Here is a 17,065-nt window from a genome sequence, read left to right on the forward strand (position 1 = left end):
TAAGTCTTGTAACTATTTTTTCCTGGATAGGAATTTGGAGTGCCTAAACCTTCTGCTGAATACTGGTGCAGACTTCAACAAAAAGGACAAATTTGGAAGGTAGAGTGTGAAACAGTTCCACAGAGCCTGGTTAATGTTATTTACTTAATGACTCATTTAACCTAACTGGCTTCTGAGAATTAACTGAACAATTCAGCATCTTTTGCATTGTGATCGTGATTCACTGAGAGGCCCAAGTAAGTCAGTAACTTCTAAATATTCATTCTCACCCATGATCTTCTTCCACGTGGGCCCCTGCCACAGCCCCAAGCTGTCAGCTACAGCTTTACCTTACCAGCACCTCTGTATACCTCTTGATATCATTCCTCTTCCTCCCATAATTATAGCCATGGGAATGTAAAACCCCATGGTACCTGCAAGAAAAAAACTCAGAAGACCTAGAATTTAGTGGTACAGTTCTCCTTTCTCCCTAGTCATTTCCTTTGTCAGAAACTACTGCCCATATTTGGTTACAGAGTACTAGAAAGATGGAGGAAATAGGTTACAAATATATATATATAATTTTCCTTTCTCCTCTCCTGCAACTCTTCACATACACATGTACACATACCAACATATCCACATACTCCTCTCTTCCCCCCCAACCCCCCATCAGTATGATCTGTAGGAATGCACCTTTGTCCCTTTGTAGTTACTTAAAGTAGGAATTGACCCAGAGGGTGTTAAAACTGTCTAAGAAAGGATTGAAGGCAGTTTGAATTTATTTGAAAAATAGAGGTGGAAATATGAGCAATTGTATGTGTCAAGAGTTTGAGAATTGTATATCAAAGTGTATATGATAAGAAAGGGTGGGGTGTGTCAGAAGGAAATGTGATTAGGCCAGTGCAGAACTAAATAGAATTATGTATGGTGAGGAATCAGAAATGCATGTAAGAAAAGTAAAAATGACTGACCCCATAATTACTTTGAGGAACAGACTGCTCTCATAAGCCTGCTAATGGAAGGAACTAATGACCCACAAAACCAAAAATCACTTTGTTTGGCTTTGGAATAGAGTATTTTTATAGCTAATTCGCTTTTACAATTACACTTTAACCCACCTTATATTAGTTAATTTGTAGCACTTGAGGCATTCTATATTATAAATAGCAGAAAGGACTTCTGCAGCGTATTCTGAGTTTAGAAGCTAGAAAGTAATTCTGAGTTAATTGCATTTTTTAAAATACTCTTACTTTACTATACCATTATCCAATAAAGGAAAATAATGGTTTACTATCATTTCATTAAGTAAATGTTTTAAAAAAAAATTATACCATGGAGACTGGACTAAATGTTACCTTCAATTTTCTGGTTTTTTTTTTTTTAACTTTTTAATGAAAAGCCATGAAATCAGTTTTATAATCCAAAGACAGGGACTCCTAAATTTAGTAACATTCTGTTTCATTTCAATATTCAGCCTTTAGAAATTAAAACAATTCTCTAACTCTTCTAAGGAGTGAACAATCTTCAAAACGATGCAGTTTCTGCTTGAGAAATCTGATATTACTTTACAGCTCTACCATACAGTTAATATAACTGAGCATTCTTTTTAATGCTTCTATATTTCTCTTACCTTTTATTCATCTACTGAGACATGAACAGAAACTGCTACCTCTGTATTATGAAACATTTTTTCATCAATTTATATAATGTTGAATTATAGAATGACAATAATAACTACAATGAGAATAGAGTTTAGAATCAAAACTGACTCTCAGTAAACAGTAACTAATAACTATTAGTTAGTATAGGGGAAGCTTTGTTAAAATAAAAGTTTCCAAGTTTCTGAACAGAGTATGAAGGGTGTCTAATTCGCTCAAAAGACTGGAATTGTTACTGTCTGGGAACCATGGAATCATTTAACTATGTCTCTAATTTCCTATTTTTAGGGGTTCTCTGCCATCTTACTTTTCTCCTACCTTTTTGTCCTGCCCTCCAAAAAGCTTGTTTATGGCAGAAGTCAATCTCAGTTTCACTATAAATACCATATTTGTAATTGAGTGGAGTAAGAGGCAACTGTGCTCTTGTTTACGTCTCTGTGTCCCTAACTTTTATTTTTCTTATATTAACTTGGGCACAAAAGATCTCCACTGCACTATGCTGCTGCCAACTGCAATTACCAGTGCCTGTTTGCTCTTGTGGGATCAGGAGCAAGTGTGAATGACCTTGATGAAAGAGGATGCACACCCCTGCACTATGCAGCTACATCGGACACAGATGGCAAGTAAGTATCATGTGGTGACAATGAAGGATTGTTGTTCCTATAAACCAGCATCTTCCATATAGATGGCTGTTTTTATTGCAAATTTAGATTTCCTTTTTCCACTTTTTGCCGTTGATTATCTTTCCCTAAGTCTCTAGTGTACGAAATAAATTGGTTTCATAATTATTCCTGAGTCATAGTTATTCCTATTTATTTTTATTCAGCAACCTTCCTATTGACTGATCTGGTAGAAGAAAGATAAGTCTCTTCTCATCCTCCCTGCCAAAAGCACATCTTAATATCACCTCCATGTTTTTTCCACCTGACTTCTCAGAGTATGTCATAGGGAAAGGGAAAGAGAAGAGATACATGGACAATGCTATCAGAAGTTTGGGCAGAGATTGAAATATCTGTCTTTCAGAAATAGCTCATATTTGCAAGGAATCCTTTAAATTGGTATCCAAAAACATTCATTGAACTGGCAGAATCTGGCATGTAACTGCTAGTAAATATTGCTTAAATAAGTAAATTTAGAATAAATTCTATAATTTTAAAGCTATTTCTGTAAGTAACAGTTCGTTATGTTCCATTATTTGCTAAAATTCCAATCTTGAACTAGTAAAATATATTTTCTGTTTATAGGAATATATCACTTTATATAATTTTTCATATACCAGAATAGTTAGATATAGATAGATTTTGGGAGAAGTTAAATTATTTCAAGTATGTTTAAAGAAAGTCTGTCTTGAACAGTTTGTAAATCAGAAACTATTTTGGTAAACTTGGGTAAGTACATTGTCCTCTGATTCATAAATTTTGTAAATTCAGGATTTTATTGCTAGATTGCTTTAAAATAGGTTATACCTAAATGACTATTATAACTCTCAATAGTCCTTTGCCACTATTCCCACAGGTGACTGGCTATTGGGTGTCACTCAGCATGATCTGCATAAATTTCAGAGAGGACACACACACTCTACCCTATGGTCCATCTGCCCTTAGATAATTACATTAAACCTGAATTCTTACACAAAAACAAAAGAATAAGGGTTCAACCCACACTGTTTGGGATTTGTGGTTTTATTTTAAGCCAATATACTTTTTCTATAGAATTGTACTAGTACTAAAGTGAATTAAATGGTTAGTTTTCTCACTTAATATAAACTGTTTTAAGCAATAGGCTAGTTATGCTATTTAAACACTTAATTTTCAGTATCTATTATCAAGCCGCCTGATATACTAGGAATAACATGAGCTTTGGAATCCGAAAGACCCAATTTAAATATTGGGGTCTCCATATTGTAGCCTGAGCAAGTAATTGCTAAGCAAAAAGCTTCTTGATCTGTAAAATGAGAATGAAACCTACATCTTAGAATTGTGAGGAAAACTAAATGAGGTCGCATGTATAAAAAATGTAGCACTGTTTCTTGGAGCCTCTATTTCTTATCTTTAAAGTATCAGAATCCCAGAGGTCTGTCTAATGCCATCCTTTATTGACTCAGTGATTCATTCCCTGGGAACCTTCTGGAAACTATAAGCCCTAGTAATCATTTTAGGATGCCAGAGCCATCCTTTCAATACGTGATTGTTTTGGAGGCTTAAATAGTAGCACTAAAGCACTGATTTATTTTTCTAAATTCCAAGGATTTAATTCTCAGGAATATGTTGGATAATAAGAGGCTCTGACATAATTAATTCATACTTTGCCAAAGTAAGAATGAAATATTTTCTAAACAAAGAAACAAATTCTCCATGGCTTCGAATTATTATTATTCAGTAATGTGTGTGTGTTGATTTGTGTGTTTTTTTCATTATTGTTTACTAATCTGTCAGCATCCCAAGGGAAAGTTGTTTATATTTTGGAATATGTCCCTCATAGTCAAATCAAAGTTAAAGACCTGGTATATGCCTTTTCTATATTAATATAATTGTTTATAATTGTGTTTATGATATATTTCACTGGTATCTACTTTTATGGTAATAGTTGGCATTTTTCACAAAAATTGGATCATATTTTGACTTCTAATAGCATTTATTTTTGTCTGTTTTGAACTTTATATAAGTAGAATCATAGTTTTTTTGTTTAGAAGTTTTATAATCCTTTGATTTGTTCCTAAGTGTTTGATATTCTTATCAATGAATAAATTATCTTTAAATTTCTGTTGCGATAGAGAGAAATACATTTGACTTTTGTATAGGACTTTATATTCAGCAGTCTTGTTAAACTGATGTTGTCTGTGTATGTAAGACAACATTGGGTTGGTACTGGCTCTGCCACTTGTAGGACCTTGGACAAATTACTTAACCTCTCTGTGCCATCTTTTTCTGTGAAATGGGGATAATAGTCTCATATGGCCTATGAGGTATAGAATATCTGAATTGTTTAGAATAGTACCTGACACATTGTAATCTTCCTGTAAGGCTTTTTTTTTTTTTTTTTTTATGCCTTTGTGTGTGTGTGTGAGAACAGACACTATTGTACATCATGATGAGGGAGAGTAGAGGAAGGAGAGCCTCTGGTGACAATGCCACACCCCCTGCCCTTGGCTGAGTAGTCCTTACCCATGGGACACATGGATTTGAATCCATCTGAACTTTCACAAGAACTCAAAGTGTTAAAAATTCATGGGTGGTAGAAGAGTAGGAGAAATTGAAATAGTTTGAAATGCACTCTGATTTAAATTATGTGCTTAATTGGGATGAGAATACTTAATTTGTCTAGCATATTAAATGAGGATAACTATATATTAATAGTAAATATAGTTTATTACTTAGCTATTTAACCATAAATACTTCTCCAGAATTTGCATACATAGTTTATTTTAGGGGAAGGAGAGAGATTGTAGAAAATCTTCATTTCTTAATTTTCTGAGTTTTATATAATGAGCATGTGTTAACTTACAATCGGGAAAAAATTAGAATAGACTCTCTCCCCTTCACCTTATTTGCAAATTAAAAGTGAGCTCTGGATTTTCAAGGTCAAGTAATTTTTTGGTTTAGTATTTTATAAACACCCAGGTTTAAAATATCACTCTAACTCATTAGCCCCTGTTGTAAAGCAGTTGGCAGCAGGGAAAGAACAGTGGATGAAGAAAGAAGACCTGAGGTCTAGCCCTTGCTTGGCCATATTCTAATCAGTAGATTTGGAACAAGTCATATAATTTTTCTGAGCATCAGTAATTTTTTCATTTGTTACAGATAATGCTTATGTCACAAAGTAGTTATGAAAATTCATGTTACTTAACAGAATCTGAAAGGCATGCCAGTAGAAGGAATTTTATCACTGTAAATCAACTCTTAGTCTTTGTGTTGTTACAGACCAATCATCTGAGTAATGGGAATGTAAAAAATTAAAGAAATCATGTGATTTGATAAAAGCTGTGCATGTATAACAGTTAAATTATTTCAGACCATTTGATGCTGTATACTTGGAACTAGTCACTGTACATAATGCTTTGAGACATGCTCTCCTACTTTAGAAAGTAAACATGAACTTGCCTACTTGTTTTGCTTTCCTTAAATAAATCTTTCAGTACTCATATATCAGCAAGTTATCTTAAAATAGTTTGTTCCACTGATAGGATCTGTCTTGTATTCAGGTTTCAGTAAGGAGAACTATTCCTGTTTTATCACTCACATCTAGAGAACTTGATTAAAGATAAAAAGATATGCCATTGAGTGAGATGTTTGTGCTTATAAAGCAATGAGACTGTCCTCAAACCCAGCAGGTCTTTTCTCCATCCCAGTGAGTACTGACTTCTGAGTTGGGCACCTAGGAAGACTGTATGCTAACAGCTTATACCCTGCCTGAAACGCTTCCTCAAGTGCCCCCAGAGCTGTATAGTTTATGAACACCAAAAAACACCAGTCTTGTTACTTTAAAGTCAGGTTTGGGTGGTTTGGTTTTTTACCCAATTATATTTGTCTAATAATTTTAGCTGTACATAAATATCAAAATCCCACTTAAAAGAATGAACATTTACTACCATTAAGGATATTGTAATAAATACAGATTCTGTAAGTAAATCCTAAAAGATTTAAAGGAGTTTAAGCAATTCAGCATTAAAGAAATTAGGGTTGGCATTGAAAAGAATTACACACACACACACACAATAGAGTTACTGAAAAGCAATTCCATTGCTTCAGAGTTACTTTTTATTTGTTTTTATATAACTTCAGTATGTTTTTAGAAACTTGAATTTGTACCAAGAAGTATTTGGATATAGATTTTTTCCCCTAGTAGTAGTTAGGCATATTGCAATATTAAACAAATTATCACTGAATAATTATGGGCTTATGATTGACCATTAATAGAATTTAGATTATTTAGTTGGATTTCTACCCCCATCTATCAAATGAATAAATAGAGCCCATTTCACCATAAAGATAAAATAATGAGAAGATCACTGGTTTCAAACTAGGTCTAAAGACAAATCTATTAATTTCTAATTTAGTATTTTTTTTTGCTACAGTAACAATAAAGTTTACTAAAATTATAACAACTTGTGAACCTTATAGTACTCTTTAAAATTATTTTTCTCATGTTTTAATAAAACAGGAATGAGGTATTTCTCCCATGGGAAGTCTTTCTTGTTACCTACATATCACTTTTACACTATTTACATGTTATTCCCAGTCCTCTAATTCAAGAAGACTGAATTCTGACCTTGGTTTGTGAGATATTTTTGCATCCTTTTTTGAGCTTCCTAATGAGATATACTCACTATGTGTTCCAGATAAATGAACAGTAATATTTGCCAGCCTGGGATGCTCACCACCACTAAGATTTAATCCTATCAGACATTGTTTGAATGAAGTAGGTGGTCCCATAGATGGTGACTATAAATAAAAAACAGCCCTCAAGTATACTAAGCTTGCTGACAGACTTTGGAGGTATTCAGTTTCTTTGCATGGAGATGCTCTTAACATTTTGTTTGTGTTTTTATGGAACTTATAGCCAATGTCATTTAAATGACTATATAGTATAGGTATATTCATGATTTACATTACTCAGCTATAGGAAAAACTGTCAGGTTTATTTGCAGTCTCTTTTTGTCACTGGTTAAAATGCAGGATTCAGAATTTTGAATCTGTTGTTACTGTTATACAGGTGCCTGGAATACTTACTACGAAATGATGCAAATCCAGGGATCCGAGACAAGCAAGGCTACAATGCAGTACATTACTCAGCTGCTTATGGTCACCGTCTGTGTCTTCAGCTGGTAAGATTCCGGAATTGTGGAAGGATAGTAGGAGTATATTCTAGTAATTTAATAAAAATGAGGATAAATGAATCAGTAAACAAATTCTATTGTTTTTTAACATTTTTAGAATCCATATACCTCTCAAATTCATAGTTGACTCAGTAAGATATCTCTTATTCCCTTTTGCTTTTCAAAAAGAAAGGAGAAAATTAAATCCGTGGAGAGGGCTACTTAATGTCCTTCTCTTATATTACTCCATATCTGTGTAGCATTTACTTCTACCCCTTTAAATAAATGTTTTCCAGAAGCTTCTAAAGAAATGTAACCATGTCTTAATATAAGAAATTAATGTTCCTATGAGAAGAAGCCTCCCCCAATATATTCAAGGAGTTCTGAAAGGCCCACTCTTTTAGCAGTCCCTCCTGATAAGGGAGACTCTACTTCTGCAACGGAACTTTTATTTCAGCTATAGTCTCATTCTTGAATATAGATACCATTCGCCCCATTTTGCCAAACCAGAGGGAAAGTAAGGACAAATTAAAAGAGTCTCAAGTGTGTAACAAACAGATGCTTCAAGTTAAAGTTTTCTTTATTCAGATTCACCTTATAAATTTTACGTATTACATACACATTGCCTCCCTTCAAGGGGAAATAAAATTCAAAAGAAAGAAAAGAAGGTTGACATTTAATATAGCATTTAGAACCCTGCTACAGAAATAACAAATATTTCCTTAGGTTATTATGGCATCTTTAAAACCTTACACCTATGAGTATAGATTTGTGGTCTAGTACATTGTACAATTGTTTATTTAAAAGACTTAAGTTTGGAGGCAAAAAAGCTCAGTTTCAGAATGGAATTTAACAAAGCCCTATGTAAATAGAGACCTGTAGTTGACATCTGTCTCTTGTATATATGTGAATACTTCCTAAACTAAATATGTTAATTTTAAATTTCATTTCAGATTGCAAGTGAAACTCCTTTAGATGTTGTAAGTATTCGTCATTTTACCCCCTGCTGTTCACTGTTCAGAATATTATAATTATTTATTTGCTTTCGCTAGAGCTGAAGCCTGTTTTGCACATTCCTGGGAACAAAGACAGTGACAGAAATCTTGTATATGGGGGAGGGGAGGTTCTTTCCTGGTAGTAATTAATAGCTTTTCCCTCAAACTCCTAGTTTATAGCCCTCCCTCAAAACTCTTGAGTCTGTGGCCTTTCCCACACTGTCAGGATGATCTGTCCTAGAAGCTTGCCGAGTTTAGTTTCCATAATATAAGGGTCTGACATTTTTAAATTCATATTCAAGTATCAGTGTGTACTCTAAAATGGATTTTAACTTGGAGGAAAGGGAGCAGGAATAACTGCTATACTATGTCTGAAAGTATCATTTCTGACATTTAAAATGCTTTTCTTTCTCAGTTAATGGAAACCTCTGGAACAGACATGCTGAGTGACTCAGACAATAGAGCAACTGTAAGCCCCTTGCACTTGGCTGTGAGTACTGCCTTCGCGGCCACCTTGATGGCTGGCGTTCTGAAAATATCTCGTCTCTGTTTGTGTTGCTTCAAACTAGTACACAGAGCTTTTGGTCCTTGTAATGATGGTCACGGAATTAAAATTTTTAAAACTTCCTTACTTCAAAGAATTCTTGAATGCACTTTTATATTTTGTTTTGTTTTCTTTTAAAAATATGTGTTCTTTGGGCTTTCCCCAAGGCCTACTCTAAGGGAGAGAATATACCTGTGATGTAAATTTTAAAATGCACTGCCACAGTGGAATGGCTTCTAACTTGCCAAGCACATAGTATAAGAACTATAATTTCTGTGTTACTTCTATAACTTTTTGCTTACTTTGTGATCTTGTGGTGCTAACTAGATGTGTGTTCACTGGACCTTCGGTTGCTCATGCTCAAGGATTTGGCTACATGATCTGTTGGTGTCCCTTTTAGCTTAAGGCACTTCTGAATTTTTCTCCATGATGTCAGTCACTCAGAGGAGAAAATTAAGAGCGACTGTAACAATTCTTTCAATCAAATATAGAAATACATTACCTTAGAAAATTTCAAGCAGAGCCCACTAGTTTCTTCTGTGCTAAAGGAAGAACTTCTTCCTGAAACAAAGCATGTTACAGTAGGGGGGGAGGGGCAGCCTTAAGATTCAGGAGACTTGGATATTGTCACTAGCAATTTGTGTAACCTGATCCTAAGTACAGTAAAATGCTTATAGGGGTATATACTTAAGTTAATGTAGGTCACTACAAGTTCGGTGACCATTTAATTTTTTCTCCTCACATATACTATTATTTTTTATCTTAATATTCTCCTTGCATATTTTCTAGCACTGACACATGTACACTGACTTTTCTGCTTTGTCTGTCTGTCTCTTTACCCCACTAGTACTTCCTACCATGTTCTCGTATAAATAACTAAGAAGGTATGCTGACGCTTCCCGCTTCCTTCCCCTTTGGGTCTTTGGAAATACTATCTGCTCTCCCAGACTTGCATAGTAAATAAGTCATCTGAAAGTACAAAGCCAGCACGGAGAAAATAGCCATTTTACTACTGGTGGCAAGAAATGAAGTCTGAGCAGATGGCTAGGCAATTCTTACTACATCATCATCATTCTTAAAATAATAACACTATCATTTCTAGAGCACTTCCTAGGTGCCAGACTAAGCACTTTGCCACGTTTTGGAATATGTTATCTCAAAAACTATAGTTCGTTTGGTTTTTTGTTTGTTTGTTTTTTACTAGTTTTTTACTTCATGGCTATTGTGAATAGTGTTGCTGTGAACATGGGTGGGCTGAAGGGTGTTTTTAAGCTGAAATGGAAACAATTTTGTAATTTAGTAATTAGACTCAATGAAATGCAATTATACCTCTGCTTCTATATTTTGCATCTATTTGTAGGAGGTTTTCAGAAATTACCTGAAGTGATTTTCTTTGTTTGTTTGTTTCCAAACTCTTCCAATCCAGGACAGTTTGATGCAGTGAAAACTCACTGATTTGAGGCTTAGGGAAACTGATTTTGGTTCCTGTCTCTGCACATACTAGGCATACAAGCTCCTCACCTCAGTCCTACACAAGGACATCATGAGGGGAAGACCTCTGTGGCAAATCATCATGACTCCTGGTCACCCTTATTTTTTCTCTTATTTCTATATTATCTTCTGTACATACTGTATTTCTCAAAGTCCATTCTTTTAGTAGCATAATTTCACTGACCTAGTATTAAGGAACACAGTTAGATGTGATCCTAGGACAGTAGGGTTCAGTGATCTCTGGTCACTTTAATCTTTGCAGTAGTCAAGCTTGTACGTAGTCAGAAACATCAAAAAGATCAGTAAGGATTAGAACAGCTTTATTTCTTGCTGATACTTTGACGTTTTTCTGCAAGATATGGCTTTCCAACCCTTTGATGCTGTGGGGGGCCCTTTCCTAGCTAAGTATCTTTTTTCAGAGTAAGAGCAAGTGAGATTTAGCTCAAGTGTGGTAGAATTTTACATTTTCCAATTCCCAATGAAAAGTTCACATGTGATAATGTACCAGCCTGCTAAACTGTAGGTCTGAATGGTTATCATAAAATGACTTGTGAAAGTCCCTCAGCTACAAATTGTCAGTATGAGTGAACTAGTGAGAACATTCCTTTGTTGCCAGAACTGTCTTGTTATTGCTTTATGTCCTGTTCAGCATCTAGTCCAATGAGAATAATAGATGTTCAGTTGACGTTTGTTTTTGTAATGAGTTATCTGGAAAGCTCTTTTATCAAACTGTGTAAAGAAGGAGGCTTTAGTCTGACAAATCTTTTAAATCTTCTTCTGCTGTACAATGAGGACAATGCCTGGCACATGGCAGTTATTCAAGCAAGGCTTAGTTTAAGTATTTTTGTGCTCAAAGAAATGTTTACTTTTGAGATATGGCATATTATGGGGCATATTATGAGGTAGTCATTTTAATTTGCAAAATCAGAAGACTCTCAAGTACTAGCTTAACTTCAGTTGCTGGCTATCTCTATAATTAAAGTATAGTAAAATGTTATCAGGGAGTTAAGTGGATTACTGAACTGTGATTAAAAACACAGGCTTTGGAATCATAGACTTAGAATGAAAGGTTTAATTGAATCCATGTCACATATCTGCCATGTCTGCCATGAACTAGTCATGGTATACTCGTGAAAAGATCACATATCATTTGAATTTTTATTATTTATAGAATACCCATTCCTTAACACCGTAGTCTACTATTTCATTATTTTAGAAATCTATAGTTAACATTCTGAATTCTCAATATAGAAATTTTGGATTATCTCAAATATGACGTGAAGACAAATTTGCTTAATTCCTTTATGTTCCCTAAAGTATCTGAGAAGTCAGTCTAGATACATAATTTTTAATTTATATTTTTATTTATTCCTAGGCCTATCATGGTCACCATCAAGCACTGGAAGTGTTAGTACAGTCTTTGTTAGATCTTGATGTGAGAAATAGTAGTGGAAGAACACCCTTAGATCTTGCAGCATTCAAGGGCCATGTTGAATGTGTGGATGTACTCATTAACCAGGGAGCCTCAATTTTAGTAAAAGATTACATTTTGAAGAGAACGCCTATACATGCAGCAGGTATGTCAAATAATATGCATGATTTTATTTGCCACTTTCCATCTAATACTCTTTTTCAATTTTTTTTCTTTTTCAGTTTGACTTTTCTGCTTTGTCTTTCTGTCTCTTTCTTCCTACCATGTTCTAAATAGTAAAATCATGATCTACCTTAGAAACTGGATTTATGTAGGTCTGACTTCTGAAGTACTTCATCAACAAAACAATGCAATATTTTTTACTTCTTTGTAATGGGAATTTTTTTAGATAAGTGTGTGCTTTAACTTAATAACTAATGAACATTTTGTCTTATTGTACTAGGGTACTGTATTAAACATTTTTTTAAGCAGGAGTTATAAAACACTTACTTTATGCAAGAACTGCTCCATATGATTTTATGATGTTGCAGATGTGTGGAAACGTAAAATATGTAACCGTGCCATTGTGATGACTTGGTGCCCTCTGTGTATACCCAGCAGATGCGGATTCAAACTCTCTGCATGAATTACTGCAAGGCAGTATTCATTTTAAATAACCAAGACTGGTACACTTGCAGAAGTCCTAGCCAAGTATTTCTCTCATCCCCAGTAGGCCACCCTTACATGATTAGATTCATTTCACTTAGTCTGTTTTTATAGTGATCCTTAAGGACACCTTTGAATATAGGACTTGGACTTTGCTTCTAGTTCTTTAGGAAACTTGCATTTTAGAAGACTGTAGGTAGTACCCACTGCTGCTCCAGAGCAGCCTTTCAGAGACTTCAGAAAGATATTCAGGCAGGGCTCAAAGACAATTTTAATAATGGATTAAAGCTCCTAATAATTATATGAATATAAACTGCTATATTGTAAGAGTAAGAGGTCAAAATACTATCATTTTCTATTGTGAAAAAGAATGAGGTTATATATCATCCTGCAACGTGAAAATGTTCAAGTACAGATCATTTGCAGAGTTAATTTAAAGCTCTCGTGGAGTGTTTGCACTCTTAGATAAATATTGACCCAAGACACTCGCCAGTCCTCCGAAGGAGCTGACCAGTGCCATATACTCTGCAAGTCTTAGCCATTTAAAAGCTACCGATTACTTTTAGCGCCTGCCTACTCAATAAGTGCAAGCCTTGGCTCTATAGATGCCTTTCAAATTTGGAGATATGCTATGGAGCATCTTACTCATAAATCATGAAAAGGAAATTGAGATTTCTTTTCTAGAAGTGAATTGGAACTATAGTACACAACTTAAAGGGGGCTTAAGTCACATTAAATGTCCAGAGATGGAGTCAGTTCCAGGGGTGGTTGATTCAGCAGTGGTGTCAGTGCTCTGACAGATGCTATATTCCCTTGCCTTTGCACTCATGTTGCAGAATGGATGCTGCTTCTTTACAGGATTACATTTAAAATCAGGAAAGAAGGAAGACTTTTCATTATCAGAGATAAAAATATTTCCCAGAAGCCCTCCAGACTTCTTAACATCTCAGTGGTCAAAACTGGGCCAGTGCTCATCTTGAGGCCAGTCACGGGCAGAGGAGATTGGAGTTGTTGTGATTGACATGGTCTAGTCATGAGTTCGTCCCTTGGCTGGAGGCAGACCACCTTCCCTGACCACATTGCCACCACAAGAGCGCCAAATAAAATGAACATTTTATTAGCAGGGCAGATGATGAGGCATGGCTGTGGCAGTGATTTACCACGAAGAATTTACAGCTATTTGGTTTGGTCAACAAGGGCAATAGAAACCTTCTTTGTATCTATAACTATTTTTCTTTCTTGCCTTTTAACTATCCCAAAAATATATCTAGAAAATGTACCCTAACATGGACATTTCCTATTTTATTGTATATATTACTGAAATGTTTAATCGTCACTTTACAGCCACAAATGGTCATTCAGAATGCTTACGACTACTAATAGGAAATGCAGAACCACAGAATGCCGTAGATATTCAAGATGGAAATGGACAGTAAGTTTTAATAATTGCAAAATTATTTTTAGGATGTTTGTTAATCTTTATACTTTTGCCCCTATTTCAGTAAGTCTCTCATGTTATATAACTGAGTAACATCAAATACAGTTTTTTAATTTAAGTGTACTTTAATGTTGCATCACAGAAAGGCATGTTTAGAAAACAGGCCAGCACACTGGTGAATGATTTTCATGGAGTGGGGTCCTAAGTGGTAACATTGAACCTGTTCTGTTGTTGCTCAGGACTCCTCTGATGCTGTCTGTTCTTAACGGGCACACAGACTGTGTTTACTCGCTGCTGAACAAAGGAGCAAACGTAGATGCCAAAGATAAATGGGGAAGGACAGCACTGCACAGAGGGGTAAGCGAAAATGCTCCGGTTTCCTTTTCAAAAAGTTCTTAGGACCTCATTTTACCTAAAACAATTAGGCTGTGCTTATTTTCCTTCATTAAATTTCTACCAAGTAATCTTTACTATTTCTTTCAGTATCTTAGTTTTTGAACGCCAATTTTAAACAACTACAAAGCACAGCTTAATCCAAGAACAATAATATTGCGGATATTTTTAAACCCTAAAACCTTGAATAATGTCAATTTTACTTTTTTAGATTATCAGAACTGTTTTCTTAAACATTTTTGTCTCAACTTTTTCACTTTTGAAATGTCATTTTCACTGAATTATAAGTTCCTCTTCCTTTTTTTCATACTACTTATATTTTGACAAAGTGGCTGCTTTAACTGAATCTTTAAGTCACTTCCCATAAAAATACTGAATTACTCAAAAACATGCTAAGTGCCTTGTTTGGCAAAAGGATATGGGAATGTGGACTTTAAAATTTTTGAATTAGCTATATTTTGGTTATGTAGTGCCCAACATAATATATTCACTTACATGCAAATAATTTTTCTTTCAGGCAGTTACAGGTCATGAAGAATGTGTAGATGCATTACTTCAACATGGTGCTAAGTGCTTATTTCGGGATAGCAGGGGCCGGACACCTATACACTTGTCAGCTGCCTGTGGACACATTGGTGTTCTTGGAGCCCTTCTGCAGTCAGCAGCATCTGTGGATGCAAATCCAGCCATAGCAGACAATCATGGATATACAGCACTTCACTGGGCTTGCTACAACGGTTGAGTATACAGATACAAACTTACATTAAATGCCTACTATGTACCAAGCGGAGACAACTAACTATAATACATTGTGATAAAGGTGACAATGACATATTTATAAGGCAAACTTAAAGTTTAAAATTAATAGGAAACCTAGGAATAATCTATGTAGTCCTAGCTTACTCCTGTTCCTTGTCGTGCTAAAGCCAAGACACTAGTTGTTAAAGATGTTTTGAGATAAGCTATTACTAAGTTTGAAATTTTTCTTAGACCTTTGCTTCAGCAAGTATTTTGCATTTTAAGTTACTTTTATATTATTTCCAATGTCTTCTATATAGTATGTTTGTACTTTGATTGTGTTCTTTTATTTTCTAAATGCAGTTTTAGGGGAGAAAATGACAAAGGTAGGAGAAACAATGAAAATGCATCACATTCTAGACTGAAATCTGTGTATGTTTTCTGAGCACATTGCAAGATAAGATCCTTATATCAATAGTAACATGTATGCTCAACATTTTAAGGGAGTAAAATCCTAGCAGACCGTAGAAGTATATAGAAACTTCAGAAACTTAGAAACTTTCATGTTTAAGTTCACTTTGAACAGACTTATTTTGAGCTTCCCAAAGGCTCAGAGTCAGTTAGTCCTTTTATAGGTGGGCTCTTAAAGGTTCTTAGAGAAGTATAAAGCTATTTTTAAGGTATTGATGCTTCAAATTGAGTTTGGCTTATGAATTTCACTAATGAAAATAATTAAGGTATTGAAGCATATTGAGTGGTATTAATTTTTTTTCCTTGTGTAAAGCCACAGATTTGATCATCTTAGAAAACATTATGTACAATATAAACATCAACCCTGTCAAATTTTAGGCTTAGGGCTTTAGCAGGAACATGAGAGGTTTTTGATTTTTTTTGAATTTCTGGGTAGCATTTAGATTAAGGTTAGTTGTGATAGTATATCTACAAAACTAGTTCACAATTCTACCAACTCTTCCCTCAAAAGGTAGAGAAAATGTAAGTTGTCTCTTTATATAGACATCCACTTGCTTAAAAAAATAAGTTATAGTATCTGTTCTAAAATTCAGCTGACTGCCATACCAGAAGTTGAGGTTTCTATCTTTCTGTAATATACTGTTTCATTGTTGTTTCACTGAGAGCCATTTTCACAAACAATGTTGATTTATGAGGGAAGAGGAAAAATCTGAATCTTGCAAAATTAGTTTAAGTGTTTTCTTGTGTGTTTTCTTTATTTTTTTTTTTTAAGATTTTTATTGGGGAATTCGGATGGGAAGAGTGCTGGGGAATTGGGGGAAAGGGAACAGACAAGTTGCTGTAGTTTTGTTCTTCAATCTAGCTGTGGAGGACGTTGCTTCACTGGCCCAAGTTGGCACCATCATTGCGCTTTTCCCTGGTGAGACAGATCAGTCGCCGGCTTTTGGACGGCTGCTCACTGTGGCTGCTGGCCGCTCACGCTGGCTGCTGGCTACATAAGGCAGCCCATGGCAACCCACTGCCACAGGGGCTGCAGCCTATACCGTCACCGGCGACTCAGGGTAGCCCATCTCCAGGTTGAGCTGTTGTTCAGCATCTTAGCTGTGGAGGGCAGTGTCACAGGCCCTCATATGTGGGATCCGAACTGGGACCCTCTGGCGTCCCAAGCCAGTTCTTAACCATCGCGCCACTCAGCCGGCCCTCATATGTGTTCTTGATATAATACTTTGATTTTCATATTCTTGTGTGAGAGTTCTATTCTTTTGCTGTGAGAAAGTTTGGTCTCTTTCCGAGGATTGTCCTGTGGTTACTATTAGTCATCCTTCAATTCTGAGTACTGATGGCACCATAAAAAACTTAAATAGTTAATTCAAAATGTTAGTTTAGTTTCATGTTTTACTGCCTCAGATCCTTAGCCAGAAGCCAGAACGGTCTTGAGAACTATAAAACCTTTGGATTTCAAC

At 35.2% G+C, this 17,065-nt stretch overlaps 1 protein-coding gene across 10 annotated transcripts in view; it reads left to right on the forward strand.

The window, feature by feature from the left end:
- The window catches only part of ANKRD28 (ankyrin repeat domain 28), a 162,173-nt gene that overhangs the window by 128,942 nt on the left and 16,166 nt on the right, over nt 1–17,065 (forward strand). For all 10 annotated transcript variants that reach the window (XM_019667157.1, XM_019667161.1, XM_019667159.1 and 7 more), the window contains 9 exons: nt 31–99; nt 2,123–2,263; nt 7,353–7,464; nt 8,409–8,435; nt 8,866–8,940; nt 11,861–12,062; nt 13,907–13,994; nt 14,240–14,357; nt 14,911–15,130. In XM_019667157.1, the coding sequence (XP_019522702.1) occupies nt 31–99; nt 2,123–2,263; nt 7,353–7,464; nt 8,409–8,435; nt 8,866–8,940; nt 11,861–12,062; nt 13,907–13,994; nt 14,240–14,357; nt 14,911–15,130 (1,052 nt within the window). The remainder of the gene's footprint in view (nt 1–30; nt 100–2,122; nt 2,264–7,352; nt 7,465–8,408; nt 8,436–8,865; nt 8,941–11,860; nt 12,063–13,906; nt 13,995–14,239; nt 14,358–14,910; nt 15,131–17,065) is intronic.

The sequence above is a fragment of the Hipposideros armiger genome, unplaced genomic scaffold (assembly GCF_001890085.2).
Source record: "Hipposideros armiger isolate ML-2016 unplaced genomic scaffold, ASM189008v1 scaffold_486, whole genome shotgun sequence".
Taxonomy (NCBI): domain Eukaryota; kingdom Metazoa; phylum Chordata; class Mammalia; order Chiroptera; family Hipposideridae; genus Hipposideros; species Hipposideros armiger.